Source organism: Leptodactylus fuscus, chromosome 3, assembly GCF_031893055.1.
Source record: "Leptodactylus fuscus isolate aLepFus1 chromosome 3, aLepFus1.hap2, whole genome shotgun sequence".
Classification (NCBI taxonomy): domain Eukaryota; kingdom Metazoa; phylum Chordata; class Amphibia; order Anura; family Leptodactylidae; genus Leptodactylus; species Leptodactylus fuscus.
In genome coordinates, this window is record NC_134267.1 from 131500452 (window position 1) to 131515106 (window position 14655).

At 39.7% G+C, this 14655-nt stretch overlaps 1 protein-coding gene across 2 annotated transcripts in view; it reads right to left on the reverse strand.

The window, feature by feature from the left end:
* The window catches only part of COL19A1 (collagen type XIX alpha 1 chain), a 661532-nt gene that overhangs the window by 467430 nt on the left and 179447 nt on the right, over positions 1 to 14655 (reverse strand). For both annotated transcript variants that reach the window (XM_075268349.1, XM_075268350.1), the window contains exon 12: positions 12951 to 12995. In XM_075268349.1, coding sequence (XP_075124450.1) covers positions 12951 to 12995 — 45 coding nt within the window. The remainder of the gene's footprint in view (positions 1 to 12950; positions 12996 to 14655) is intronic.

Here is a 14655-nt window from a genome sequence, read left to right on the forward strand (position 1 = left end):
CCACCTTGATCCTAGTGTTAGGGTGGGAGTAGAGTGATAGTACAGCAGAGACAAATTCTTGGGGAATCTCAAAAGTTCTTAGTGTGGCTGACATGAACATCCACTCGACTCTAATGAACGCCTTTTTGGCCTCAATGCCTAGTAGAGTCAGTGAAAATTTGTGTCAGTGGGTGAGCTATATAGCATGCAGGAGTCTACAAGAATTGTCTCTCCCTTCCCATCCCCTCACAAATCCTGACTGTTCCTCATTGATTAGCTTCAGCAGTAAAGGCTGGAGCCTCAGGGCAAGAAGTATAGCCCACAGCTTCAAATCAATGTTTAAGAGCAATATGCTTCGGTAGCTGTTACAGAGGGTGGGGTCTTTCCCCTCCTTGGGTATCAGCACAATATGAGCTACTTGAATCTGCCTCACTAATCAACCACCCTGTAGAAGAGAATTGCAGATTGTAGAGAAATGAAGAAGGAAGGCTTCTTAAAATTTTCTATAATAAGCCAAAGAGAGTTTGTCCGGACCAGGGTTTTTTCTAGTCGTGAAAGAGCAAAGAACAAATTGGAGCTCATCTTGGGTTACAGGGTTTGTGAAATTGTTGATCTCCTCTTGGGCGAGTTTAGGTAAACTTAAGAGTATTCAAGAAATTCAAGATCTTGTCTGCAAGGGTAGACTTGCACTATCTCCGCAGCGAAGATTGTATAGATCTGCGTAGACAGATCTAAATGCATCTACTATTGCACTGGTATCTTGGTGTGAAGTGCTCAAAGCATCTTTAACCTTAGAAATATAAGACTTTTCTGTAGCCTTCTTAATCAAGTGTGACATCAGTCTGCTGCCCTTGTCTCCATGAGCGTATAATTTGAATTTATAGAATAACTGGTGTCTTGCCGCCTGCCGATGTAAAATATGTCTCAATTTTTCTCTTAGAGAGGAAAGCTCTGATTGTAGGGTCAGAAGTTGCTGCCTCTTATGTACTCTTTCAATAGCCGCTATTTGGGCTAGGATGGAGTCAATTTCCTTCTGTCTGTTCGTCATAACTGCCGTTACTTTTTTGTCTTAACAGGCCTCTTATAAACGCTTTGTGGGATTCCCAGACAATGCCATGGGAAATATCAAGTGAAGCATTTAGATTATAGAATTCAGTCAGTTTCTGTCTTAATTCTTCTACAAAGGAGGAATCCTCCAACAGGTGCTCATTCAGCCTCCAGGACCACTGTCCACTGAAAACTGGTGTAATCTCCAAGATTTCTAAAGTAGCCGACACCTGTGCATGGTCAGAGATACTGAGACATCCTATTCCAGCTCTGGTTGCTTGCAGGGTTAGGGAAGTGGAGCAAAGGACGTAATCTATCCATTGGTGTGAGGCATGTTTGGGGGAGAAATGTGAATAATCCTTCAAGGAGGGATGACTCTGTCTCCATATGCAAGCTTCTGGGAGATCGCTAAGCAACCTGTCGAAGAGTCTAGTAGTGGATTCATTGTGATGTTTAGGTCACCTCCCAAAATAATATCACCCACAGCAAACAAACTCAGGTAATTCAAGGTCAATAGAAGCCAGGGAACTTGAACATGGTTTTTAGCATGCCAGGGTACCCCATACGAAGAGAAATCTTCCATCTGCATCTGTATGTTATTGGGAGCAAGAGAATGGTACAGAATGGTGGATGGCTATGGCCATACCTTTGGAGGCGAATGATGGATGGGAACTAAAGTAGCAGTGCAGGAATAGTTGTCTGAGAAGTGAGGGCAATTTACGCGCTTTAAAATTAGTCTCCTGTAGTAAAAGGATCTGTGAACCCAACTTTTTGTCCATCGCAGTGTCTCTTCTGAGGAGTGAGCATTCCATTCCCATTGAACGAAGTAACTTGAATCTTGGCCATAATTGGTGTCAGTAGAATATATAGTCGACTTTTGTATTGAAGTGTGTCACCTCTAACAGCAGCTGTGGTCAAGGAATTCTATTTTTGGTGTCTTGAAAGAAGGAAAAGAAGGGAGGGGAGGAAAGGAAAGTGTAGAGAAGCAGAAGAGAGAGAAAAAGTGCAAGAAAGCGTAGCAGGGAAGTAAAAGAACATAAGGAGGGGAAAGGTATTCAGTTTGGGGAAGAGGGGATGGGTGTGTCTTTCGATTGTACGCCTCAGGCAGTAGAGAGGCTAGGTTTACCACTGCTGACACAAAGAGGGGGAATTCAACAAAAAATGTCTGTGGAACCAAACGTGAGCGGAAATGTACAAGCGTCTGATTGGATACAGCCAACCTCCACTTCTCAGAAAGAGCTAAAGTTAATAAACATACATAATCAAAGCATGCAATAATATGAGATTAGCAAAATGAAGAGTGCAAAAGAGAATGGCATTCATCTGTTAAATGTTAGAGCCTTTCCTTAGACATGGGTCAAACATTAAATAGGCTATATCAACTAAACATCTCAATTGAGTTCAACAAAGCAATCAAAGTATACTAATCGCGCTGAGAAAGCGCCACTCACAACTGCCCTGTATGTTTTGTTCTGTTTAATTACTATGATAGGTATAATGATATGCTATTCAGGATAGATATTTTATTGCAAGGTAGCCAAATTTGTACTCTAACCAGAAAATAGAAATTGACCTTAAAATAATGCAATGCTGTATACAAATATAGCTTGATAGTTAAGTTGAAGAAACCGTTGCAGCAACAGGGTTATAACTAAAGGCTCAAGGGCGCTGGTGCAAAAGATCAGTCTGAAGCCCCTGTATAACTTCTTCTCACAACTGAGGGAAATCCCTCTTTTGACTAAATGCTGATCAACTTCTACTTTTGTCAGTAAAATGTAAGTATTCTCCTTACTGATACTGAAAAGCTGTGCATCAAAAGTCTTCTTGCCCACTCTTATTGCAGTAAAGCAGGGGGAAACCCTCCCAGCTTCTTTCTATGTTTGCAGCTATGACCACTGGCACTCCTACAGTTATACCAGCCTACTTTAAGGGAATTGCTAAAGGAACAATTCCCCAGTAGCTGCTGGTGAACCCTGGGGAGAGGGGCAGGACAAGATAGTGAGCCCTAAGCTGAACCCCCTCCCCTGTTCCTTCCTACCTGGCTGACCTTTCCTAAGCAACAGGCGACAACTGGTCGGCAAAACCCTATCTAGATATAGGTGATGACACAGAACACAGAAAAGACAAACAACAACAAAAGGTCAGCTTGCCAAGGGTTCGGTAACAGACAAGCAACACAGTACAGAATCTAAATCCAAGAGAATAGTCAAAGGTAAAGCCAGATGTCAATAATATGAGTACAGGAAAAAAATCAGCAAGAGTATTGCCAGCATACACAAGGCAATAGCAAACAACAATGTGAACTGAGCCAAGAATAAATAGGGAGGAAGAACCCACCCCAGACTAGATTGGCAGATAGGCTATCAATCACACAGGTAGACTAAAATTAACTATTAGAAGGGCAGAGGGAAACTAAAGTGAAGGAGATGGGTGTGGTGGAAAAATCAATTACCAAGGTGAAGGACTTGGACAATGTTCAGACAATACAAGCAGAACCCAAAAGAAGAAATCACAGCCGGATCTTTATAAATACTGTTGAATATTTTACTACCCTTAATACCAGATGAGTACTGACATACTGTATTTGACAGTTTTCTTTCTTATTCTTACAGTACTCTACACAACTGGAATATACATGAGACAGACTAGACCTGTCATACAGCTTTCCCTCTAGTTCAAATCAAGACAGGTTTATGAAGAACATAAAAAAATAAGAAAAAGGAAAACATGTCACAGACATGGCCACTGGGGGCATAAATAAAGAGCATATTGTTCTATGTAACATGACTGCAGTGTTCACAATGAGGAGAAGAAAGATTTATCTGTTAAATATAGATGAAGAAGCTCAACATAAATCTGTGATCTATCTATTTATAGCAGGTCTTGAGGATCCCAAGGTACACAACCGTGATTGCTACTATTAACATTGATCACACTGTCCTGAGCATGTGTTTCTGAAAGTCTAGACCTCTTGAGGTTGCCAATATTGCTGATAAAACTATTGCAATACCCGGATGTTTACACACTGGGGAACTTGAGGCAGCAGATGCTGACACTGTCTGTAGAAACACTTTGTAACAAGCAAATGGTGAGATTGTGAAGGACAGCTCAATATTATTTCTGGGAAGTACATCTTCACACAAATTGTGAGAAGAGAACAATCTGACCTAGCTGTAGATATAGCAGGATTTCTTTAAAATGAAAATAAATGTGAAAGAACGAATGTAGGCATGTTACCTAACAAAGACTATAGAATAAGACAGAATAAAACAAGTGTTTGCTGCGGAATGGAATAAAAAAAACAGCAATGTACTACAGAGAAAATAAAACCAAGAGTCGCTGCTGGGTTTTCGGCACTAAATTGATTTTTTTTTTTTTTTTTGGTTCAGCATCATTCAACTGAGTTTGTCAGAGACTTAGGTAAAAAGAAACGTAAGAAGAAAACCTTGTATAACCTGCGCATGATGAAGTATTTGCTAACTCTAATTTCATTTCTATTCCTGTCATTTGTCTTGCTTATACTGTAGAGTAATGGTGTCTAATAAAAATATCTTATTATCTATTGCAAAGTAACAGAATCTTGCTCTGATCTGCTCAGACATACAACCTGACCATACACATTAGGTAAAATTCTGCCAATTTCTGGAGGGCTGACCAAACATCTAAAGTGCAAACCTCATAGCTGTCCACTGATGGAAGAGGTCGAGGGACTGAAGGATCAAATATATTGCATTTCAACTTGTCTGATGCTTTGTGGGGGTTTTTTCTATGAAGTGAGAAGCCAAGGGGCACATACTGTAGTAGAACCAAATTTACTACTGTGGTCACGACTAGACTCTGGTGTAAATGTGGTGCATCTGAGCATATCATAGTGCAACTTGATTTATACAGTTCAAGCTAAAATATTTGTGACTCGCTTAGATATGTGGGTGGCTTCTCAGAACAGGAGGCATCACTTACAGTAAATGCACCAAAATGTGATAAAGTTGTGTATGAAAATACTGGTTCAAAATAAGCCAACTAACATTTGTTTAAACTTAGAGTAGATTGTTTAAAGATAGACCAGATTTATCATCCAGCTTTAGCAATTGTGATAAATCTAGTGCAGATAGCATAAGTTTACACAGTCTGTTAGTAAATCTGGGCCAATGTTTTTAAAAAAAGACCATTATCTACAGTGTAGGGACATTTCTGGGGGCCCAGTGCTAGTCTGTCAGCATGTTGTATGTTTTAGAAAATACTGTGTTGTGACATTCTTCTGTTACTCTAATATGCCATACAGAACGTTCACCTACTTTAAATTTCAGCCTACAAATATACAGACCCACACAGAACAGCTTAACTCTATTATTGCCTTTTACAGTATCATCAAAGAGTAACTGTAGTTTGAAAACTTTGCGTAAATGAATAGTTCAGGCACATAAAAAAAAAACTTTACAATATATCTTATCAGGAGAAAGGGCTCCTATTTCCTCTCATTAGCCCATCTCCTGCCTGCTAAACTGCTTAATTCACTGCTTAGATTTGAAGACGGAGTAGAAATCACAGACAAATCAGATTACAAATACGTCTGTGGAGAAGAGAAAGAGGAGGAGGAATCCAGTGAGTAAGAGGACACATAGCAAATGCTGCCTCAAACAACAGCAAAACTCCATGCACATGACCGTGTGCAATGTCAGTGTCCTAGTGTTTTTCATGACTAGCACACTGATTTAAAGGGGCTCTATCATTGAAAAAAGTCATTCTTATCTAATCACATCCTTGCATAGCCTTTAGAAAGGTTATTCCACACATAACTTTTGTATGTAAATTGCCTCAGTAGATTTAGAATAAGTCAGTTTTTATTCATATGCTAACGAGTAGAGATGAGCGAACACTGTTCGGATCAGCCAATCGGAACAGCACACTCCCATAGAAATGAATGGAAGCACCTGGCACGTACGCTTTGCTGGCGGCCGGTCGCTTAACCCCTCATGTGTCGGCCGCTTCCATTCATTTCTATGGGAGCGTGCTGTGAGCGTGCTGTGAGCGTGCTGTTCGGAACGGCTGTTCTGAACAGTGTTCGCTCATCTTTACTAATGAGCTTTCTCCGTGCACCCCGGAAGTCTCTTCGTGCACTGTCTTCTGTATATACAGCACACGCTGCTGCTGACTCCTTCTCCCTGCTCTCATACACATTACACAGCAGGGAGAGGAGAGTTGGCATACAACTTCCTGTGCACCGAGAAGCTTATTAGCATATGAATAAAAACGGACTTATTCAAACACTACTGCGGCAATTTACATACAAAAGGTAGGTGCGGAATAGCCTTTCTAAAGGTTATGCAAGGATGTGATTAATTAAAAATGATTTTTCCCAATAATAGAGCCCCTTTAATATATTGAATTGGCCCCATGTCTGTGTATTATCATTAGCCATGAGCCCAGGACAAAACTCAGGATATGTCCTATACTTGCCCATTTTGCATTCAGGCTCACTGAAGAAAGTGAATGCATCTGTGGAAGCATACGTGGCACACGGACATCATACATGTGATATGTGAGATTCAACCACAGACATGGCACATGCACGCACATGTGTTTAGCAGTACTGAGAAGTACAGAGGAAAATGAAGCTGTGAGATAGAATTCTTACTGTAATGTATTCCAAGAACTTTGTGTCTCTCTGATTATCATTCACTCACTTTTCCTCTTCCCTCCTCCTCTAAAAACTTTGAACTTGTATGAACTTCAGCCTGTCTTCAGTGAAGACTAATCTGGCAGTGAACTGAGTAGTTTAAGAGCAGGTATGAGCATTTTTCTATCGTATGATATATTGCAAAATTCATATATTCATCGAAACAATTTATTTACAAAAAAGACAAACTGGAATGACCTTTACACTTTAAGAATCTTTTTTTATGGACACATAAAAAAATCACGTTAAAAGTTATTGATTTTATTCGAAAACTTAATAAAGTAAAACCAACAAATATAAGGTGGAGAATAACCACGTAAAGGAACATATATCAAACAGGGTAGATATAATAAAGTACAACCAGGCACCAAAAGCGTACCAAACACAATATAGTGTAAAGATCTGTAAAGTGACTAATGCTTATAAATAAAGAACCCAAAAATGGAGTGCAATATGTACCTAACAGAAGTAAAAACATAACCCTGAGAGATTAATGATGCTTCCCAACACACATTTCACCCAAGCTTCGTTCACTCTCCCATACAAAGCTTGGGCAAAACATACGTCAGAGTTTATATTCATTTAGGAGCAAGTCACAACTCCCCCAGTGCCACTATTGAAGTCAGTTCTGCATAAATCAAACAGTTTCAGCATGCGAGTTTGGGGAGGTTGCTCTCAGGCTACTATATTTAAGATCAGCAAAGTAGGAACCTGGCTTTTTAGTTTAAATTTCCAGTCCACTGGCTGTTTATGTAAAGCTAACACTCATGGTTTCCCTAACTACACACATATCTAACAAGTGTGCAAGTTCAGCTGAACATACTGAAACATCATTGAGAAGGACAGTAAAGTTTATAAAGTGTGAGAAGGTGACAGGCAGAGTGCTGAAATCTCGCTATATATCCCCCAAGTTTTTAACTTATGTATGGTCCAGTGAAGGTCTTGAGTAGGCTTCAGCTCCAAGTGCGAGTCCTTGGATCATTACTGGGACAAAAAAAGGCTACAGATCCTGCAGTCCAATGCAGATCCAGGGAGTGAGTCCAGTAAGACAATATTGCGCTTGTTTTGTTCATGTGGCTGGTAGTAAGCCACACGTTTAGTTAGGTTATCAGTCTTGTTTAGTCGCTCAGATGAGTAGGATTTTGTTTCGTTTTTGCCTGAAGTTAAGGCTGTTTTTTATTTTGCTCATTTTGTGCCTGAAGGTTTATTTATTTTCCTGTTTTGTTTTTCTAAATAAACCTGTTTGCTACATATTTTGTGTCCCTGTTTCTGACTGTTTGGGTCTGCACCATTTCTGTTACCAAGCTAACTGTTAGGACTGTGCGGCAGCTGTGACCAAGGGGTCGGGTCGCTGCCCGTTCCTCTGTTGTAGAGTCTTGCTGGCTGTCACACTTTCCTTGTTGCTGCAGTCCTGCTTAACAGGTGTTAACTCCTTTGCAGCGGTGGGTGTGGTCGGTTTTCTGACTGACAGTGCTGTCAATCAATGAGCACCCGGCTTAGGCAGCTGGGCTGGCTGATCGGGACTGCCCTTCCTCTATTTAAGGAGGCAGGTTCATCAGCCCGCTGCCCTAGCCTCATTTCTAATTTGCTATCTGTGTGTACAGAAGTTACTTTGGGCCTTGTCTGTCTGTTTGTTTCAGCAGGAAGTGTGTTTATGTGGTGTCTTTATGTTTGTGGAAGTGGGTCTGCCTTCCTCAATTTATCCTTAACCCTTCTGCACTTAGGTGCAGCTCAGTGAAGGGACTGGGAGCACACAGTATAGGTTAGTCTCAGTCTAGCACAGGTTTATTGGCTAGACTCTAATTCTTTTAGCGGCTGCTCTGTGCTGCAGGGGCTGCCTCTGTGTAGCTACAGAGAATACCCAGATGGTGGAGTAGTCCGGCAGTGACGCTAACTGTCGGGTCTCATTCACACCAGGGTAGCTCTGCGGTTCAGAGTCCAGTTGAGCTCTGCAGGTTGTTATTTATTAGGTTTTTTTTTTAGTTAACCTGCTGATCATAACACTAGCTCCCCCACAAAAGCTATATTATACTTTAAAATATGTGAAGCAGCAGAAACTGCATAACATCAGATGTTAAGTAGTGTATTACCAGCCAAAGCCTGTTGGTGTCACCATTTCTATCTGACATGTAAAGAATTTTCTGTTAGTCTATTCTGTCATGAAGCTATTTAATAATGTTGTGTCAGGTCAAAGAAAAGTGTAGAAAGTTAGCTACTACAATGATGTATTTCTAGAGAAAAGAGATTTTAATTAAACCATAATACATCTAGCAGAAGCTGCCAAAATTGTTTAGCTTTGTATTGTCTACTTGCTTGTATGAAGTTTACATATTAACGTGATAATACCCTGAGGAAAATATGAATTGCTTAAAGGCTGAAGATTGTTTACTGAGTCGTTTAAGGAGAAACAAGTCTCATCTAACTTGACATAGGATTCACAGCTGTTGCTGTTATTTATCTGGATTTTTCAAGAAAGGATTTATAGAACTGTTCATAACAACTTACGTGTCACATAATATTCATAGAATTATAACAACGTTAAGAACAAAGACCAACATATGCTACAAATAACTCATAAATACTAGAGATGAGCGAGTAGTATTCGATCGAGTAGGTATTCGATCGAATACTACGGTATTCGAAATACTCGTACTCGATTGAGTACCACTCGCTATTCGAATGGAAAAGTTCGATGCAGAACCAGCATTGATTGGCCGAATGCTATACAGTCGGCCAATCAACGCTGGTTCTTCTCCTACCTTTAGAAGTCTTCTCCGTGCAGCTTCCCAGCGGTATCTTCCGGCTCTGAATTCACTCTGCCAGGCATTGGGCCTGGGCAGATCTGACTGCGCATGCCCGCTTGTAGTGCAGGCATGCGCAGTCGGCTCTGCCCAGGCCCGATGCCTGGCAGAGTGAATTCAGAGCCTGAAGACGCAGCGGGGACGCTGCATGGAGAAGACTTCTCGGAGGATCCAGCCCGACCCTCACTCATGGACTTGGTAAGTGTAATTTGATCGAACGTTGCCTACCCCTGAAACAAGCATTTTCCCCCCATAGACTATAATAGGATTCGATATTCGATTTGAGTAGTCAAATATTGAGGATATACTCAAAATGAATATCGAATCTCGAACATTTTACTGTTCGCTCATCTCTAATAAATACAATTACTGGTTTAAAGAGCATGTCAAAATGTCAAGATCATACCTATGTGTTGAAGGTGTAATAAACTGAGTAACTCGCACTTTGTGGACTAAAATCAATATGTGGTTATTGTTTTTAAGGGATATAGATTATTACCATGTGAGTCTTAGAAATACATTTTCATATACATTAGTGTAGGCCTTGAATTACTCTATGCAATTCTGTAGACAGTTTTGGAAAAACAACAGAACACTACTTAAAGGGGTTGTCTAACATAAATTGACAACCCCATGTCCTCTCCATCTTTCTAATATATCTTTTTTACCCATATTGTATATTTTTTCAGTAATATATGTAGGTCATTTGACCTACATATTATATTTTTTACCTTTCCGCTGATGTAACTGGTCTTTGGACTAATCCAGATCCTGACCTGTTACATTAGTATAAAGGCCTCACCTTCCCTAGCCCCATTATATTTAGCATCTCCTCTGGTTCCGGGCTCATCCTGTCATCCAGGAAAGGCCGTCTCCTGTTCTTCTGTGTGCCAGCTCCCCAAGCATGCACAATAGTGGGGAAGCTGGCATATAATAATTACCTATCTTCCCTTGCTATTGACCTGGAGCTGAGCCATGACATCACTTCCGGAAGTGACATCTGTCCCAACTCCAGACACCGTGGGAGGCCTACAGCGCTCCAGGACATGTCAAGAAGAGGAGGAGACAGGAAGACAGGTAACTATGAAGTGTGGGTCGTAAAGAGGGGGTGGTCTGAGTCAGTTAGTTGGGATGGGCTAGTAGTGGGCTGGCTAGCTAGGGAACAGGGAGGGGTTGTAAGAGAGTGAGAGGGGGAGGGAGCAAAGCATTATGTTAGTTGTAGGCTAGAAGCACAGGAAGCTACACCAAGTAAACAAATGCAAAAGAAGCCAGGAGCTCCCAGAGAAAGCCAGAAATCAATCAAAACACTGGTACAGTGGCGGACAAAAAACCTGCACCATTTTACAAAATGTAATAATTGTAACGAAAATTATTTCTTGTCTTTTTCCATTTCTATCCTCTTCTCTCCTGGATGATGAGTATTTGGCAATTTTGTACAAGGTCACGTGACATTTTTCAGTTGATTTCAAAGTAGGAGGTATACATATCATCTGCAGGGACTCAATTTATATGCATTACATACATTTGACAGAATCCACATGTGGTGCATTTTTTGGGCTGCCACTGTATATGGGTGTACTTATTAACCCATTAATATCACTGACAGACCTTTTTTTTAAAAAAATATATATATTCTGCCTGGAAAACATAGTAAAAAAATGTGGCTTTTCTGTTATCTGATATGGTAAGTGATGTGGCCTTAGTTTGTGGTGGACATAGCTTATCAATCTAGTGACTTCTAACATACCATAGGTTCCACTCTTTAATACTCTTTCACACCCTCAAAATTATTCCTAGTAATGCGATCAATACTGGCAATAATCATATAAGAGCTCATAAAGGCATACTCAAAGTGAGGTTTCTTCACAATAGTCACTACAATACAATATACAAAGCAATCCCCTTAGTGCCAGACTCATAATGCATTATATTAGGACATGATATATCTAACTGTTCCATACCTTTTCCTCCTTCACTTTCAATAACCAATAATTCATAAATAGGCACCCTATCAGTGACTGTTGCCTGTATGGTCCCTTCCCTTGCTGATCTCTGTTACTAGACATTGGCACAAGACACATGTAAACGTCTGACTGCTGTGCTTGCCAACAGGGGTTTTGTCACCAAGTATTAAGTCTTGTTTGCCAGAGGGATCAAATACTTATTTCTCTATGCAAAATCAAAATACAATTATAAAATTTATATGTGATTTTCTGGATTTTATTTTTGATATTTTATCTCTCACTGTCAAAATTAACCTACCCTTAAAATTATAGACTGTTCATGTCTTTATCAGTGGGCAAACTTACAAAATCAGCAAGGGATCAAATAATGATTTCCTTCACTGAATACACATGCTAGTAGGACTCTCTCAGATCTTATATTCATGGCTTATTCTAAGGATAGGCCATCAATATTAGAAAGTGTATATCCCCATTAATGTCTGAAATATCTTGGATTTCCTGAATTAAATTATTTCATTATTTAGTTGCATACCTCACTATTAGAGATGAGCGAGTAGTACTCAATCGAGTAGGTGTCCGATCGAACACTACGGTATTCGAAATACTCGTACTCGATCGAGTACTACTAGCTGTTCGAAGTTAAGATTCCATGCAGAACCAGCGTTGATTGGCAGAATGCTATACATTGCCAATCAACGCTGGTTCTTCTCTTACCTTTAGAAGTCTTCTCCATGCACAGCGCTCCCGTGTCCTCTTCCGGCTCTGCATTCACTCTGCCCGGCATCGGGCCTTGGCAGAGCCGACTGCGCATGTCCGCTTGTAGTGTGGGCATGCGCAGTCGGCTCTGCCCAGGCCCGATACCTAACAGAGTGACTTCAAGGCCGGAAGAGGACGTGGGGATGCTGCGCAGGGAGAAGAATTCAGCCCGACCCTCACTCATGGACTTGGTAAGTAGAATTTGATTGAATGTTGTGTACCCCTGAAACGAGCATTTCCCCCCATAGACTATAATGGGGTTCGAAACCCGTTTGAACAGTCAAACAGTGTGCGGCTGTTCGAATTGGATTTCAAACCCCGAACATTTTAGTGTTCGCTCATCTCTACTCACTATGAATTTTCAAAAAGTGGACACCATATTGAAAAGGACTGGCCAGTCCACAAATAGTTTGATTTGCATATTACTAATTATCTTATCATTAAAAATCTATAAAACTTAACTGTATACCCTGGGTTCATGCTGTTTACAGGAAACATGATAGTAGAAGTCAGAAGAAAATTGGCACTATGCAGTCTAAATTTTTTGCATGAGGGCCACAAATCCATCACAATTCAGTGCACTAAACTGTGACGAGAACTGTTTCAATTTCTTGACAACATAGTTTATAGTAATGAACTTACTTATACGTAATATGAAAGTAATGGCATCACTAAGTTTGGTCTATAATTTTAAAATTTAGGACACAGATGTTATATCCTTCTTACCTTTGGACCATTTGTGCCAGGAAGTCCTTCCACACCTCTTTCCCCCTAATAAAACATAGAGTTTACTAAAGTTGTATTGACAAGGAATTGCACAAGTGTAACATATTTTAAGTTACAACATAAAACAAAGAGAAATTCTTTCATCCAATATCTCAAATTGTTTATACAAGCACTTTATCATTCTCTTTTATAATAATCCAATTAAACATTATAAATTTCATAACCTATGCACTCTGGATAATATAATAGTTTGCCAGCTGAAAATATCTTGGTTATTTTTTATTTATTTTTTTTTTATTTTTTTTTAGCATTGATTCTCAGTATATACAAGACACATGGTTCTGGCTTTAAAAAAAAAAAAAAAAAAAAAAAAAAAAGATTCATAGCCTTAAAAGTAACTGCTTTCCAACCAACATAATATGCATTTACAACATGCTCTAAAATGTTTCAGAACTTACATGTAAGATTAGCATTAAAAATATATGTTGGGCTTTAATTTATTTTGGATAAACAAATTGTGAAGCCCTTCAAGATTAGTCAGAGAGACTTCCTTAATAAAACTGTCCTGGGATATACAGCGTCCCCAGAAAGTACAGCGGTCTACAGACTGATTACATATTCATTAGCCTGGGTACAGATAGAAGAGACATCATTTTAACTGTAGTGGAACAGGATGGTTAGGGTTTCCATAATTCTCCAATACGGAAAAAAATAAGGAAAAAGGCCCATCACATGAACTGCAGTTTTATGGAATGCAGAAAATACAACTAGTACTACCTATTAATAGCACTGATTCCCATACTTCCTGCACAATGCCTGTAACTCTGTCTCATCATAAGCTTTTCACTGCTAAGTCCTGTTAATATGTTAATATAGTGCTTATCAGTAAATTCAATTAATTAAACTTGCAATAGAGACTGTACTAGCCTCAGGCTTGACTAATGGGAACACTGACCTGAACATATGCTATTTAACACAGAGATAGCCAAAACGTGGAAATCTGGAAAACAGGTAGATTTGCCCACTGTTCTTGAAGATGATAATAATTACATTGGGTATTTAGTTACAAATATAATTTTTAAAGATTGTATTGATGAATTCTGGGTTAACAGGGTTGGGTCTCCCTTTAAGGATGCTCATCTACTAGCAATGTAGAGGACAACTAGATTCCCACTAAAAGGATCCATCAATTTAAATAGGCTGTGCAATGCTTCACTGTCCCTTTTGTGTTGCTGCAGAAGAACTAAACGCTTGCATGAAATTAAATGCATGTCACCAGGATCCATGAACGATCCAGTAAAAGAACATAAGATAAGTTGAAAGGAGTTTTCTGGCTTCAATCTCTGTGACCTCAGTACCACTGACCTGCATCTGCACGGCTTATGCCCAGGATCAGTGCCAACAGAGCGGCTGCCATCCACTGTAATAGTATGGTGGATGATGGGAAAGGGTTAAATGGAGTTTGTCAGCAGTAAATTGGTTATAGACCTAATTACAGTACTATGTAGAGGTGTTTCAACAGTTTCCAAATATGCCTCTACACCACTACAATTAATTAGGTTTATAACCAATTTAATGCTGACAAACTTCCTTTCATACTGAGATATCCATGTGATAATTGACATATTACTTTACAGGCCTAACATACAGTACTATAGAGTTAATTAATAAAATATTCTGAAAGTAATCAGATCAGTTTATTTCT